This window comes from Maniola jurtina, chromosome 28 (assembly GCF_905333055.1).
Source record: "Maniola jurtina chromosome 28, ilManJurt1.1, whole genome shotgun sequence".
NCBI classification, from domain to species: domain Eukaryota; kingdom Metazoa; phylum Arthropoda; class Insecta; order Lepidoptera; family Nymphalidae; genus Maniola; species Maniola jurtina.
Genome location: NC_060056.1, coordinates 646,767 through 662,783, shown reverse-complemented (window position 1 = coordinate 662,783; position 16,017 = coordinate 646,767). Strand labels below are relative to the sequence as shown.

At 37.9% G+C, this 16,017-nt stretch overlaps 2 protein-coding genes across 8 annotated transcripts in view; both read left to right on the top strand.

Moving 5' to 3' along the window:
- Positions 1-340: 340 nt before the first annotated feature.
- LOC123879530 lies at positions 341-875 on the top strand. The gene has a single exon (XM_045927297.1). The coding sequence runs from the start codon at positions 366-368 to the stop codon at positions 846-848; it is 483 nt and encodes a 160-aa protein (XP_045783253.1). The 5' UTR covers positions 341-365; the 3' UTR covers positions 849-875.
- Positions 876-12,170: 11,295 nt separating this feature from the next.
- The window catches only part of LOC123879473 (intersectin-2), a 33,457-nt gene continuing 29,610 nt past the window's right edge, over positions 12,171-16,017 (top strand). For all 7 annotated transcript variants that reach the window (XM_045927179.1, XM_045927183.1, XM_045927182.1 and 4 more), the window contains exons 1-4: positions 12,171-12,295; positions 13,415-13,538; positions 14,641-14,739; positions 15,343-15,421. In XM_045927179.1, the coding sequence (XP_045783135.1) occupies positions 13,419-13,538; positions 14,641-14,739; positions 15,343-15,421 (298 nt within the window). In that variant the 5' untranslated portion in view covers positions 12,171-12,295; positions 13,415-13,418. The remainder of the gene's footprint in view (positions 12,296-13,414; positions 13,539-14,640; positions 14,740-15,342; positions 15,422-16,017) is intronic.

The window sequence follows — 16,017 nt, the reverse complement described above, 5'->3', positions numbered from 1 at the left end:
AATAGCTTCTCTACTTTTTAGTTAAATCTCTGACTCGGCAGGCGAAACGAGATATTTTTACTGTATATATTTAAATAATAATAATACTAACTGTTGCCCGCGACTTCTTTCCCGTGGATATAGCTTTTTAAAAATGCCGTAGAAACTCATTGATTTTCCGGGATGAAAAGTAGCCTATGTGTTAATCCAGGGTATAATCTATCTCTACTCCAACTTTCAGCCAAATCCGTCCGAGTAGTTCTTGGTTGAAAGAGTAACAAACATCCATCCATACATACATACATACATACAAACTTTCGCGTTTATAATATTACTAGAGGATACTAGACAGACGGGTTCGCATTGAAATTGCTCGCACATCTTTTATGAAGATGAAGAAAGTTCTTTGTGGTCGTCAACTTTCTCTAAAACTCCGTATCAGACTCCTACAATGCTACATTTGGCCCGTAGTTTTATACGGTTGTGAGGCATGGACCCTAGTGGAGGACTTGAGGAAAAAGATCGACGCCTTTGAAATGTGGACGTATCGCAGGATGCTTCACATAAGCTGGACGGCTAAGGTGTCTAACGCTGAGGTTCTTGCCAGGATGCAGAAGAAGACCGAGTTAGTTAAAACCATCAAGCAGCGAAAGATCTCGTACCTGGGCCATATTTTGCGACACGATAGGTACCGCCTGCTGCAGATAATTATGGTGGGAAAAATTGCTGGAAAAAGAGTGGTGGGAAGAAGGAAGAAGTCATGGCTACGTAACATAAGGGAGTGGACTGGCATAAAAACAGTAGGAGAACTATTCCGGCTAGCCATGGACAAGGAGAAGTTTAAAAAACTGACTGCTGACCTTCAGTAATGGAGAGGCACATAAAGAAGAAGAAGAGGATCCCGTGGGAACTGTTTGATTATCCGGGATAAAAAGATGCCTATTTCGATTACAGGGACGCAAGCTACCTCGGTACCAAATTACATACAAATCGGTTAAGTGGATGGGTCTTTAGGAATCCCGTGGGAACTCTTTGATTTTCCGGGATAAAAAGTAGCCTATGTCCGTCCCCGGGATATAAGCCAGCCCTGTACCTTTTGTCAGAATCGGTTACACTGTTGGGCCGTGAAAAGGTAGCAGACAGACAGATAGACAGACAGACAGACAGACACACTTTCGCATTTATAATAATAGTATGGATAATAAGATTAACATAATAAAATTAATAAATAATTATTATTATTGCAAGTTACAATGTCTACAATCCTTTCAATTGTATCTCATACTACCTTATATACTCGCCACTTCATTCGCGTGGACTATACAAATTTTACATCCCTATTTTACTCCCTTGGAGTCTTAGGGGTGGAATTTTCAAAAAACCGGCCAAGTGCGAGTCAGACTCGCGCTCTGGGGGAACAAGGAAGTAAGCCAAAAATTAGTGCACTTGCGCAGTCTTGAATAGTTGAGGATAAAAACTTCCAGAACTTAGAGATAATAGCGGTAGGTGCTCAAATATCATCACATATTATAACTAAGAGCACAGGAGCTTTATTTAGAGCTTTTTCAGTACAAACAATTTTTCATTAGCTATTTTGTTTCGTATACAAAAATACTTTCATAATAATTTCCAAATAGCTTTAGAACTAAAAAAAAGAACTGTATAGCGGTTATTTTTACAGAATTACAGAAATTTTAGAGGCTCTATTCGAGTACAATGAGTGGGGGAACAAAAACACACGTTTTGCACTTCTATCTAACAACTTGGTGAGATAATTTTACATGATGAAAATTAGGATTAACAAATGGATTATGGTAGTCTTTTTCAGTAGATTTGGCAATTAGACTTTGGTAAATATAACAAAAACAATTAGTTTTCCTAGCTAATTATTATTTTCAGTTGGAAGGGAATTCCGAACGAGTGACGACTTCGATTCAACTTCGATTCGATACATTTGACAACTCAAAAGCACTTTTAAAAGTTTATTTCAATATCGATTTTATCTTTTTCTTTAATCTTAAAATAAATTAATCTTTTTTTTTGTCAGCCCTAGCACAGACTACGGTCTATTTGGGCTGCAAATCTTCAAACACCAGTCTCAGTTTTTATCTAGTGCTTTGGTCTACAACAATTGGTGTAAAATGTTCTTTTTTTAATTAAGTCTTTAATTAAATAAATAAAAAAATACAAAGTCATTTCGGGTTCCGTACTCGAGTATTTTTTCCAACATTTTGCACGATAAATCAAAAACTATTATACACAAAAATAAATAAAAATCTGTTTTAGAATGTACAAGTAAAGCTCTTTCATATGATACCCCACTTGATATAGTTATCTTACTTTGAAAATTGAAACACATTTTTTTTATAAATGATGTAACCATAAATTCGCGGTTTCCTGTATCTGTACTATAAGACCTACGGTCTACCTGTCAAATTTCATGATTCTAGGTCAACGGGAAATACCTTATAGGTTTTCTTGACAGACACGACGGACGGACGGACGGACGGACGGTCGGACGGAAAGACGGACAGACAGACAGACAACAAAGTGATCCTATAAGGGTTCCGTTTTTCCTTTTGAGGTACGGAACCCTAAAAATAAATAAAATGGACGTCACATTTGGAACGCTTAGTAATTAAAACAGGAACCAAAAAGCGGCCTTGGTTCAGAAGTTTTTTATTTACATTAAATACTAATAAAATAAATAGAATAAAAACGTAATCAATCACGCTTAATAGGAATGTTTGCACTGCCCAATAATAAACTCTGATGTCTATTTTTATTATTTACTAGCTGAAGCCCGCGACTTCGTTCGCGTGGATATAGGTTTTTTAAAATTCCCGTGGGAACTCTTTGATTTTCCGGGATAAAAAGTAGCGTATGTGCTAATCCAGGATATTATCTATATCTTATTCCAAATTTCAGCCAAATCCGTCCAGTAGTTTTTGCGTGAAGGAGTAACAAACATACACACACAAACATACACAAACTTTTGCCTTTATAATATTACTAGAGGATGCCCGCGGCTTCGCCCGCGTGGAGTTCGGTTTTTTGAAATCCCGTAGGAACTCTTTGATTTTCCGGGATAAAAAGTAGCCTATGTCCTTCCCCGGGATGTATGCCAAGTCTGTACCAAATTTCATTAAAATCGGTTCAGCGGTTGGGCCGTGAAAACGTAGCGGACAGACAGACAGACAGACAGACAGACACACTTTCGCATTTATAATATTAGTATGGATATGGATAGTGTGAATACTAATAAAATAAATAGAATAAAAACATAATCAGTCACGCTTAATAGGAATGTTTGCACAGCCCAATAATAAACTCTGATGTCTATTTTTATTTATTGTATTTTTGTTTAGTAAGTACTAGAGGATGCCCGCGACTTCGTCCGCGTGAATTTAGGTTTTTAAAGATCCCGTGGGAACTGTTTGATTTTGTCAATTACAGGAACGTACCTAAGCTACCTCGGTACCAAATTTCATACAAATCGGTTAAACGGATGGGTTTTTAGGAATCCCGTGGGAACTCTTTGATTTTCCGGGATAAAAAGTAGCCTATGTCCGTCCCCGGGATATAAGCTGACACTTTACCAAATTTCGTCAGAATCGGTTAAACTGTTAGGCCGTTAGACAGACAGACAGACACACTTTCGCATTTATAATATTATAAGTAAAATAAGTAAATAAGTATGGAAGTATGGATAGCAGTTATTAATTTAAATATTTTTTTTTTAATTACTGTACCTACTGTTTTTAGGGTTCCGTACCTCAAAAGGAAAAACGGAACCCTTATAGGATCACTTTGTTGTCTGTCTGTCCGTCCGTCTATCAAGAAAACCTATAGGGTACTTCCCGTAGACCTAGAAACATGAATTTGGCAGGTACGTAGCTTTTATAGCGCAAGTAAAGGAAAAAAATCCGAAAACCGTAAATATTTGGTTACATCACAAAAAACCAAATCACATATGGCGATAGCTTTCGAATCCGACTAGCACTTGGCCGGTTTTTCAATATTTTATTACGTAACCCTTTTTTTTTTCTTGTTGACGCTGGGGAATGCATTTACGCATCCCCTCCGGAAGCTAGCCAGCCAGCCGTGAGGCAGCCAGCCAGCTGAGGGAGGGTATGTGGGACTCGCCGGCCGAGAGGCGACCGGAATACCCACTAAACCCCAGCGGCGCTACTGCGCGTCGCCTGGCGACTGGGTCACGGGAACGCCAAAGCAAACAACCGCGACGCAGCCAGCGACGTCTGCCGAGGCAGACCCTCCACCGGGGACCTGCTCGGTCCCCACCACCGCACCTCCGGGACGCACCAACGAAGTGCGTCCCCCGACCCCGGGACGCACACGTCGCCCGCATCCCATCCTTCGCTTCGTCCACTGTGCCCTCTGCAACCCTAAAAAGAACTAAATTTGAATACAACATACGAGTCTACACACATACAAGCAAACTGGCAAACTAATAATTATGAGTAATAACTCAAAACAATGAATAATAGGAAAATTAATACTAATATCTTAATGAATTATAATATGCTAAGTACATACCCAGAGATAAGGATTATGTCACTTACCATCAAGTCATATTATCATGATCACATTGGAACATGTTTTGCACATTGGAACATGTTTTTCCTATAAGTGTCCGTTCACACAGACCGGCTCGGACAGAATCGGATGGTGCTCTTTTTTTTTTTTTATTAACTATCAAATATAAAATGTTTACAAATTGCTTTTAACACAACAAAAAAACCACTAAGGTTTACTGTTGTTGTGAATCATTCCGTCTCAATCGCTTTAGGGTATAGTGCTTCCATAAATAATATATACATTATATATAGAAGCACTAGGGAACGTTACAAGATAATCATTTGTTAAATTTAATTTTCCAAAAATGGGAATTTTTAAGATTTGTTGTTAAAGTATGTTTTTAACTTGTGTTTAAAGTTTCACATAGACCGGCCGGAAGAACACTGTATACGCAAACGGAGCTGTTCGGCTGCGCGAGAGCGGAAGAGCGCGTCATCAGAAATCATACATAGCCGATCGGCTCCTTTTATTTTTTCACACTAACCGCGTAAGGTTTGCTCTCCGGCATTCTCAATAACAAAAGAGGTGGTATGTAAAAATTAACCTTATTTCAACTATCCAACACTCTATTTTAATCGCTATCATAATCTGCTCTCCGGTCCGAGCCGGTCTGTGTGAACGGACGCTAAAAGCGACATACTAGGTACGAGTTAAACATAGATCTACATATCATCTACAATCTACATACTAATATTTAAATGCGAAAGTGTGTCTGCCTGTCTGTCTGTTACCTATCACGTGTATGGAGCATTATTGTAAATTGAAGAATCGAAAAGAGCAACCGCCGAGTTTCTTGCTGGTTCTTTTCGGTAGGAACGGCATTCCGAACCAGAGGTAAATTATTTTGACGATTCAAAAGCACTTGTAAAAGTCTACTTGAATAAAAATGTATTCTATTCTACTCTACTAGTCAAAGCTTGTAGAAGCAGGCGTTATTTTGCGGAAGTCCATGATATACGAGGAACCAAAAGCTTAATTTCACGGCTTGGCTGGCTTTTCCTGCAAGTTTATCAGTGGAAGGGCGCGCGGTGCATGTCGCATGCTGCATGTTGCATCATACAGATTTCTTTGGTTTGGCGGATCATAGCAAATTAACAGGGCTCTCTCCGTCACTCGCTTCATACAATCGTAGTTCCAATTTCATTTGAATATTAAGCAACCAAAGTCCATGAAATTTTGCAGACATATTCTAGAAACTAATATCTGTGTCTGTGGTGTTTTAGATTTTTCTAAAAATATGTAGTTTTAAAATTACAGGGGCTCAAAGATTTGTATGTAAATTTTTAAGACCGCGTAACTTTGGAACCGAATATTTTAACAGAAATCTGGAAAACCACAGACATAGATATTAATGTTATATTATATTAGTTATTATATTATTATATTATATTAGTAGTTCCTGGGAACAGAAAGAGGTCGGGGAAATCCCTAAGGAAACATAAGCCAAACCAAGAAGAAGAACACTCGAGTGAAGCCGGGTGAATCAGCCACTATACCTACTAATAATAACAAGTGTAAATTAAAAATTTATAACACCCCCGACAAGTGAAGGTTACAGTAACTAGAAAAGAGCTGATAACTTTCAAACGGCTGAACCGATTTTCTTGGATTATAGCTAAGAACACTCTCGATCAAGCCACCTTTCAAATAAAAAAACTAAATTTAAATCGGTTCATTAGTTTAGGCGCTACGGTGCCACAGACAGATACACAGATACACAGACACACGGATACACAGATACACACGTCAAACTTATAACACCCCTCTTTTTGGGTCGGTGGTTAAAAACAAATGAACCTAATGAATCATGATGATCGAGGAAACATTTCTTGTGGAATTTTTTATTTTGGCGTCAAAAGAGCCCTCAGAACGAGTTTTTGATTTATTGCACAGTACAGACGCTAAAATAAAGGTTCATTTACGCCAGAACAATATAGTGCGTCCCAGACCCCAGTTGAAAAAAACACTGCATAAATAAATATAAATATAAATTAGTATTATCAATAGGATAAGTCTTTTTAACTATAATGTTAAATAAATAAGATGTAAAATTAATAATTGTAAAAAAATTTAATAATTGCATGGAAATTCAGTAAATAAAGGCTATAAAAGGCGGTAAATAAGGATGCCCGCGACTTCATTCGCGTGGATGTAGTTTTTTAAAAATCCCGTGGGAACTCTTTGATTTTCCGGGATAAAAAGTAGCCTATGTGCTAATCCAGAGTATAATCTATCTCCATTTTAAATTTCAGCCCAATCCGTCCTGTAGTTTTTGCGTGAAGGAGTAACAAACATTCACACACACACACACACACACACACACACACACACACACACACACACACACATACAAACTTTCGCCTTGATAATATTAGTGTGATATATATAATATAAGCTGAGGTGTTAAATTCCTCTCTCGAGTATCGTGGTCGGTTCAAATAAATACCCCGTCTCGCAATAGACAGGAAAAAAGGTATTTAATATTAAAATTATAAAACCTACGCTACTATTACCTACTACAATTTTTTATATATTATATACTAAAGGATGCCCGCGAATTCGTCCGCGTGGATTTAGGTTTTTAAAGATCCCGTGGGAACTGTTTGATATTCCGGGATAAAAAGTCCTTATGTCAATTACAAGGACGCAAGCTACCTCGGTACCAAATGTCATACAAATCGGTTAAGCGGATGGGTTTTTTTTTAGGAACCCCGTGGGAACTCTTTGATTTTCCGGGATAAAAGTAGCCTATGTCCGTCCCTGGGTTATGAGCTAACCCTGTCCGTGAAAAGGTAGCAGACAGACAGACAAACACACTTTCGCATTTATAATATTAGTATGGAAGCATGGATTTATTGAGGTGTTTTCCTCTCTCGACTATCGTGGTCGGTTCAAATAAAACCCCCGTCGCGCCACACACAGGAAAAAAGGTATTTATGTCCCCATATTAAAATTATAAAACCTATCTGTCTGTCTGCTACCTTTTCACGGCCCAACAGTTAAACCGATTCTGACGAAATTTGGTACAGGGTCAGCTTATATCCCGGGGATGGACATAGGCTACTTTTCATCCCGGAAAATCAAAGAGTTCCCACGGGATTCCTAAAAACCCATCCACTTAACCGATTTGTATGAAATTTGGTAGCTTACGTCCCTGTAATTGACATAGGCAACTTTTTATCCCGGAAAACCAAACAGTTCCCACGGGATCTTTAAAAACCTTAATCCACGCGGACGAAGTCGCGGGTATCCTTTAGTTCATAATATGAGTATGCAGCCATATGGCATACCTCAACCTTAATGCACTGAGATAGATATATATTATTACTAGCCGATGCCCGCGACTTCGCCCGCGTGGATTTAAGTTTTTCGAAATCCTGTGGGAACTCTTTGATTTTCCGGGATAAAAAGTAGCCTATGTGCTAATCCAAGATATTATCTATCTCCATTCCAAATTTCAGCCAAATCCGTCCAGTAGTTTTTGCGTGAAGGAGTAACAAACATACACACACACACACACACATACAAACTTTCGCCTTTATAATATTAGTGTGATTGGTTAAATGCCTTAATGTAGCATTGTCTTGCTTTAGCGTAAAGCAGCCTTAAGAACGCGGGAGGTGTCCAATGATTTATTTTGTTTTTAAAAGATTTAATAATACTGACATTATTACCATAACTAGTTATTATTTCGTCGGTCCTTATATTATGTACTGTCTCCTAAGTGATTTGTATTTTTTGTGACCTTCAGGCCAATCTATAAAAAGGACTATCGTTAAAGTTTGCCAAAAATAATTCAATGCTGGCAAATTGAATTTTAAACTCCAAACACGCAATTTCCCATGTGAAAAACCGGCCAAGTGCGAGTCAGACTCGCGCACTGAGGGTTCCGTACTCGGGTATTTTTTTCCAACATTTTGCACGATAAATCAAAAACTATTGTACATATAAACATAAATGTAAATCTGTTTTAGGATGTACAGGTAAAACCCTTTCATATTATGATACCCCACTTGTTATAGTTATCTTACTTTGAACATTGAAACCCATTTTTTTATTAAATGATGTGACACATCCACAACTTCGCGGTTTTCAGATTTATTCCTATACTTGTGCTTATAAGACTTACCTACCTATCAAATTTCATGATTCTAGGTCAACGGGAATTGTACCCTATAGGTTTCTTGACAGACACGACGGACAGACAGACAGACAGACAAGTTCTTAAAATAATAATTAACCAAGTGATTCTATACGGGGTTTGAACCCTAAAAAGTGTTTTTTATGAACAATCTTGCGCATAGCTCAAAATTTAAAAACCCCGGACACAAAAATCTCTACAAGAAAACTAGAAAAGAGCTGATAACTTTCAAACGGCTGAACCGATTTTCTTCAATTATAGCTAAGAACACTCTCGATCAAGCCACCTTTCTAATAAAAAACTAAATTAAAATCGGTTCATTCGTTTAGGAGCTACAATGCCACAGACAGATACACAGACACACACATGCGCAGATACACACGTTAAACTTATAACACCCCTCTTTTTGGGTCGGGGGTTAAAAAGCTCACTTTGATCTTCAAAATCTCACTCATTTTCGAATGATATTCCAGGAATCAGAAAATGTAATCAGTGGTATATACCTACCTATACTTCCCTACTTTAAATTTAATTAATTCTTAATAAAATTACTGGCTGTACAATATATTATAATATTGCAAATACATAATTTAATTCAAATGTTAACAAAAAATTAAGCGACGTTGTATAAACCTTTTTTGTATTCACAAATTACAATTCAAACATGCGAATCGATAATTTATAATATTGTTTTATTTTTAACAGGGCTCTCTCCGTCACTCGTTTCATACAATCGTAGTTCCAATTTCATTTGAATATTAAGCAACCAAAGTCCATGAAATTTTGCAGACATATTCTAGAAACTAATATCTGTGTCTGTGGTGTTTTAGATTTTTCTAAAAATATGTAGTTTTAAAATTACAGGGGCTCAAAGATTTGTATGTAAATTTTTAAGACCGCGTAACTTTGAAACCGAATATTTTAACAGAAATCTGGAAAACCGAACTGGACTGGAAAAGAAATAGATATTAGTTTCTAGAATATGTCTGCTTTCATGGACTTTGGTTTGATTCAAATGAAATTGGAACTACGTTTGTATGAAGCGAGTGACGGAGAGACCCCTCTTAAACCCGACCACTTGATTTATTACATAGGTGCCTAATAATGGCCGGAGTTTTTTATCTAAACCAGAAAGGGAGAGATCTGCAGAGTGAAAAATTGAATATGTTGTTTTTAGGGTTAAGTACCTCAAAAGGAAAAACGGAACCCTTATAAGATCACTTTGTTGTCTCTCTGTTTGTCTGTCCGTCCGTCGTCGTGTCTGCCAAGAAAACCTATAGGGTACTTCCCGTTGACCTAGAATCATGAAATTTGGCAGGTAGGTAAAAGTCTTATAGCACAAGTAATCACACTTCACACTAATATTATAAAGGTGAAAGTTTGTATGTGTGTATGTGTGTGTGTGTGTGTGTGTATGTTTGTTACTCCTTCACGCGAAAACCACTGGACGGATTTGGCTGAAATTTAGAATAGAGATAGATAATATCCTGGATTAGCACATAGGCTACTTTTTATCCCGGAAAATCAAAGAGTTCCCACGGGATTTCAAAAAACTTAAATCCACGCGGACGAAGTCGCGGGCATCATCTAGTAAAGGAATAAATTCGAAAATCGTAAATTTGTGGTTAAAACATCACGGAAAAAAAATTAGAATGTGTTTATTTTTCAAAGTAAGATAACTATATCCAGTGGGGTATCATATGAAAGGGCTTTACTTGTACATTCTAAAACAGATTTTTATTTATTTTTATGCATGTCTTTGATTTATCGTGCAAAATGACGAAAAAATATCCGAGTAACGAACCCTCAGTGCGCGAGTCTGACTTGCACTTGGCCGGTTTTTTGGTCAATAAATAAATATTCACACTCGCATACGCAAATAATAAGCACTCGATAAGTACGATAGCAAAAAACTTTTTTTTTTAAATTCACTATAGGCAAGCGCTTGACAATCACACCTGATGGAAAGTGATGATGTGGTCTAAGATGGGACGCGTTTACCTAGAAGGTGCCTATGATTGAAGATGATGATGATGATGAAGGTACCTGATTTTTTCGGCCTCCCTGGAGCAGTGGTAAACGCTGTGGTCTTATTGGTGGGAGGTCCCGGGTTCCATTCCCGGCAGGGGTTTGAAATTTTATAATTTCTGGTCTTATCTGGTGGGAGGCTTCGGTCGTGGCTTGTTACCACCCTACCGACAAAGTCGTGCCGCCAAGCGATTTAGCGTTCCGGCACGATGCCGCGTAGAAACCAAAGGAGTATACGTTTAATGAAAACTGCCATACCTCTTCCAGGTTAGCCCGCTTCCATCTTAGACCACCACTTACCACCAGGTGAGATTGCAGTCAAGGGCTAATTTGTACGTATCTGAATAAATAAGAAAATATTAGTACAGAAGTATGAATATGGATTAGTATGGAGTTATGGATTATAATAATAGTTTATGACCTTATGGGCAGTATTTTATGTTTTCTTGTATTTATTTGCAACTGGTTCTTATGCACGTGTATTGGTGCAGACGTAAGCTAATAATTATCTTTTTAATCCCCGACTCAAAAAGAGGGGTGTTATAAGTTTGACGTGTATGTAGCTGTGTACCTGTCTGTGGCATCGTAGCTCCGAAACGAATGAACCGATTTTCAGTTTTTTTTTAGTTTGACAGGTGGCTTGATCGAGAGTGTTCTTAGCTATAATTGAAGAAAATCGGTTCAGCCGTTTGAAAGTTATTAGCTCTTTTCTAGTTTTCTTATAGAGGTTTTTGTGCTGGGGGTTTTTTTAAAATTTAAGTTAACTATATTATTTTATGAACTCAGAATTTTTTCTCTTTCATTTGATATCCTACTAGTGACTTGTGTTAGTGTTTCTGTCTGTCTGTCTGTCCGCCCGTCCGTCCGTCCGTTCGTCCGTCCGTCCTTCCTATTAAAGACATCTGGCTCTCGGCCGCTAGACGAGATCCCCTCATCTTTCAGAAAAAAGGAAAAATTAGAAAGAAACTGTTGAAATGGGTGTCAGAACAGGTAGAGCTGTTCACAGAGGCCAGAGCTTAGTTTATTACTAATCATAATGAAGTCCTTTTAGTCTACTGCATGCATGCAATGCAAGGTGCATTGCATGCATGCAGTGGCATCAGGTGGCAATTTTTCATCTTTGGACTGTGGCGGATTAAAGGCCCTTTCACACCAAGCACGTACACGTGACACGTGCGTAGTGACGCGCGTAAACCCCTAACACACCGGGTTACGCATACGTCCACGCTTAACGCAAGCGGTGTGCCATGTTTAATATGGTTCCATACATTACAACGCAATGGTACGCGCTATCTCTACGCTTACGCAGCCTGTGTGAATGAGCTATAAACATTCTAATCGATTTCTGAACGTGAACGCAACGTGAACGTAAACGTGTTTCCGAACAAAGCTGCTTTCATTGTCAGTTCTGCCATCTGTCAAATCGAGTTTGACATTTCATCGGATCAATAACATCGAAGTTTCCTGTTGTGATTTTTTCTAAAAATCTACATTTATTTGTGTGTTAGACGGGCGTTGGTATCTCTAATTGATAAAGAAACAGTTCATGTAAGTATTTCATCAATACTTCAATTCCTTTTATTGCTTTGAACGTGTTTTAAATATCGATTAAGTGAGCGAAGGTTTTGACCTATAATTCAAATTTTTAACACCCCTTTTTACTACTTTAGGGCTAAAATTTTGGAGAATACTTTAAAACATATTGCATTTTTAGTATTGTAGAGTACTAAAGCTTAATTTCACAATAACCCGAGTTCAAAAAGTCTATGTAAGATGTACTATATAATTTCACGTCTTTTTACTCATCCTACGGTTGCCTTTCGCTATACCTACTGATTTTGTAAGGTGCAAAGCCAGAAGCCGGTAGCTAGTCTTATCACGTAGCAATTAATTAAATTATTTAATTAGAGAGTCAGTTGCATAATACATACATAAAGGTTAAAGATCATCTTAAATTCAAATTCAAAATATTTTTATTCATTTAGACTTTTACAAGTACTTTGGAATCGTCAAAAGCATCTACCACTGGTTCGCAATGCCGTTCCTACCGAGAAGAACCAGCAAGAAACTCGGCGGTTGCTCTTTTCAATTGTTCAATTTACAATTATATTCCATACTATACAAGCATATTAAACGTAAACTTATGGAAAAATCCTATTCCAATAAAGGTGGACTATGGCAAAATCTCTATCATTCTGAGAGGAGACCCATTTTCTAGCAAGGGTCTGTGATGGGTTGTAATAGTGAAGGGTCTATTGCATATCAAGATATCAAAGTAGGGTTCAGTGATCACAAAATTACCCTTTGGGTATGGGACCCTAAAAACAATGTCAATTGCACAATAAATTATTTGTACCTATATAATAATATTAGCGGTATTTTTTTTTTACATTGAACCCCATGTTGTGATCTAGTGTAGCTTATTATAAACTAGCCGATGCCCGCGACTTCGCCCGCGTGGACTTAGGTTTGAAATCCCGTGGAAACTCTTTGATTTTCCGGGATAAAAAGTAACCTATGTGCTAATCCAAGATATTATCTATCTCCATTCCAAATTTCAGCCAAATCCGTCAAGTAGTTTTTGCGTGAAGGAGTAACAAACATACACACCACACACATACAAACTTTCGCCTTTATAATATAAGTGTGATCTTATTTTCACCACAGAAGCATGGGAGACCCGTGGGTAATCCAGCCCCATGAGCATGCAAAGTTCGCGGAGCACTTCCGCAACCTCGGACCCATCAACGGTCACCTCACGGGAGAGCAAGCCAAGAGATTCATGTTACAGGTATCATCATCATAGCAAAAAAAAGACAGAAATAATCATACTTATAATTTATTTATTGCAAATACACATTTTACAATAGGTGGTACAAAAGTATAGTATACTAGAGGATGCCCGCGACTTCGTCCGCGTGGATTTAGGTTTTTATAGATCCCGTGGGAACTGTTTGATTTTCCGGGGTAAAAAGTTGCCTATGTCAATTACAGGTACGCAACCTACCTCGGTGCCAAATTTCATACAAATTGGTTAAGCTGATGGGTTTTTGGAAATCCCGTGGGAACTGTTGGTTTTCCGGGATAAAATGTAGCCTATGTCCTTCCCCGGAATGTATCCTAAGTCTGTACAAATTTTCATTAAAATCGGTTCAGCGGTCGGGCCGTGAAAACGTAGCAGACAGACAGACACACTTTCGCATTTATAATATTATAGTATGGATATAAAGGTGGTACAAAAGTATACCTCAAAATACCTCAAATACCTCATTCCATACCTCAAAACAGAAAAACAAAACCTTAGGGCGCGTTCAAATTTATATATAGCCTCGATAGCTCAATAGTTAAAGGAGCGGACTGAATTCCGAAAGGTTGGCGGTTCAAACCCCACCCGTTGCACTATTGACGTACCCACTCCTAGCACAAGTTTTACGCTTAGTTGGAGGGGAAAGGGGAATATTACTCAGCATAATAAATTTGGCTAATATTCTTTAAAAAAAAAATTGAAGCAAAGTGCCGCCAGAAGGCAGCGCTACACCCACGCTGCAGCCGCGCGTCATTTCATCGAAAAACACTGGGAACTCTTTACTTCTTTGGAATGAACAGTTGCCTATGTCAATTTCTGAGATGCAAGCTACCTCGGTACCAAACATGTGAATCTGTTAAACGGATGAGCCTATAAGAATCCCACGGGAACTCTTTAATTGTCGGGATAAAAAAATAGCCTATGTCCATTCCCGGGATGTAAGCTAACTCTATACCAAATTTCATCAAAATCAGTTAAACTGTTGGGCCGTGAAAAGCTAGCAGACAGACGAACAGACGCCCTATAGTAATATTAGTATGGATACCACTTTGGCCACTTGTAAGATAAATAATTATTATTGTTCCAGTCCCAGCTACCGCCGCCAGTGCTTGGTCAAATCTGGACGCTTGCAGACACCAATGCAGATGGAAAACTCGACTTGAAAGAATTCTCTATTGCTTGCAAGGTAATTGTTAGGGTTCTGTACTTCAAAAGGAAAAACGAAACCCTTAAAGGGTACCTTTGTTGTCTCTCTGTCTGTCCGTCTGTCCGTATCTGTCAAGAAAATCTATGGGTACTTTCCGTTGACCTAGAATCATAAAATTTGGCAAGTAAGTAGGTCTTATAGCACAAGTAAAGGAAAACTAATTCACTAAATCACATCTAGATGGCGCAGACCGTTATTAACTTGCAGAGTTCTAAATAAAGGTGTTAGATATATCTTGTATGGAACCTTCGTGTGCGAGTCTGACTTGCACTTGTCCGGCTTTTAATTATTATCTAAGCTTTAGTTTCTAGTTTCAAACTCAAATATCTCAGGAGGAAGTATATCACTTACCACATTTCATCACTGAATGCTTTTTGATTTTAATCACTTACTCCATAGATTAACACATAGTTTATCTCTGGCAACTGAAATGATGTTTTTTTTTAAATGGCGGACTTGTAGGAAGATATGTCAGGTTCCATACAAACCCTTTTTCAAACCCGTTCCAAAAACAAATATCTATAACGCAACAACTTTATGATTGAACTCATCATTCAGTATTAACAACTTTTTTTTTTACAGATAATAAACCTAAAACTGCATGGTATAGAAATACCTAAAGCATTACCACCATCTCTACTCGCTTCTTTGAGTCCAACAGGTAACTTCACTCTCGTCTCGCTCTTTCTATACCTAGCCACGGAAAGTAGTTAGTATAGCGCTCTCTCTGTTACGTAATCCCATACAAATGATGAATTAAAAATTGAACAAGTGAAGGTTTGCTTGGGACTACGGTTGTATGGAGTAAGGGACGGAGAGAGCCCTGAAAACATCGTAAGGAAACCTGTATGCCTTACAGTTCTCCATAATATTCTCAAAAGTGTGAAGTAGACAAGTGTAAATTAAAAATTTATAACACCCCCAACAAGTAAAAGTTACAGTAACTAGAAAAGCGCTGATAACTTTCAAACGGCTGAACCGATTTTCTTGGATTATAGCTAAGAACACTCTTGAGCAAGCCACCTTTCAAACAAAAAAAAAAAAAAACAAAAAAAAAATCGGTTCATTAGTTTAGGAGCTACGATGCCACAGACAGATACATACGTCAAACTTATAACACCCCTCTTTTTGGGTCGCGGGTTAAAAAAAATTATGTTAACCATTTTGATTCATCAACCAATCAAATCCCGGATACCCTAACTGGGAGGCCGCAGTCGTCTTACTTTAATAAAACAAGTGTAAATTAAAAATTTATAA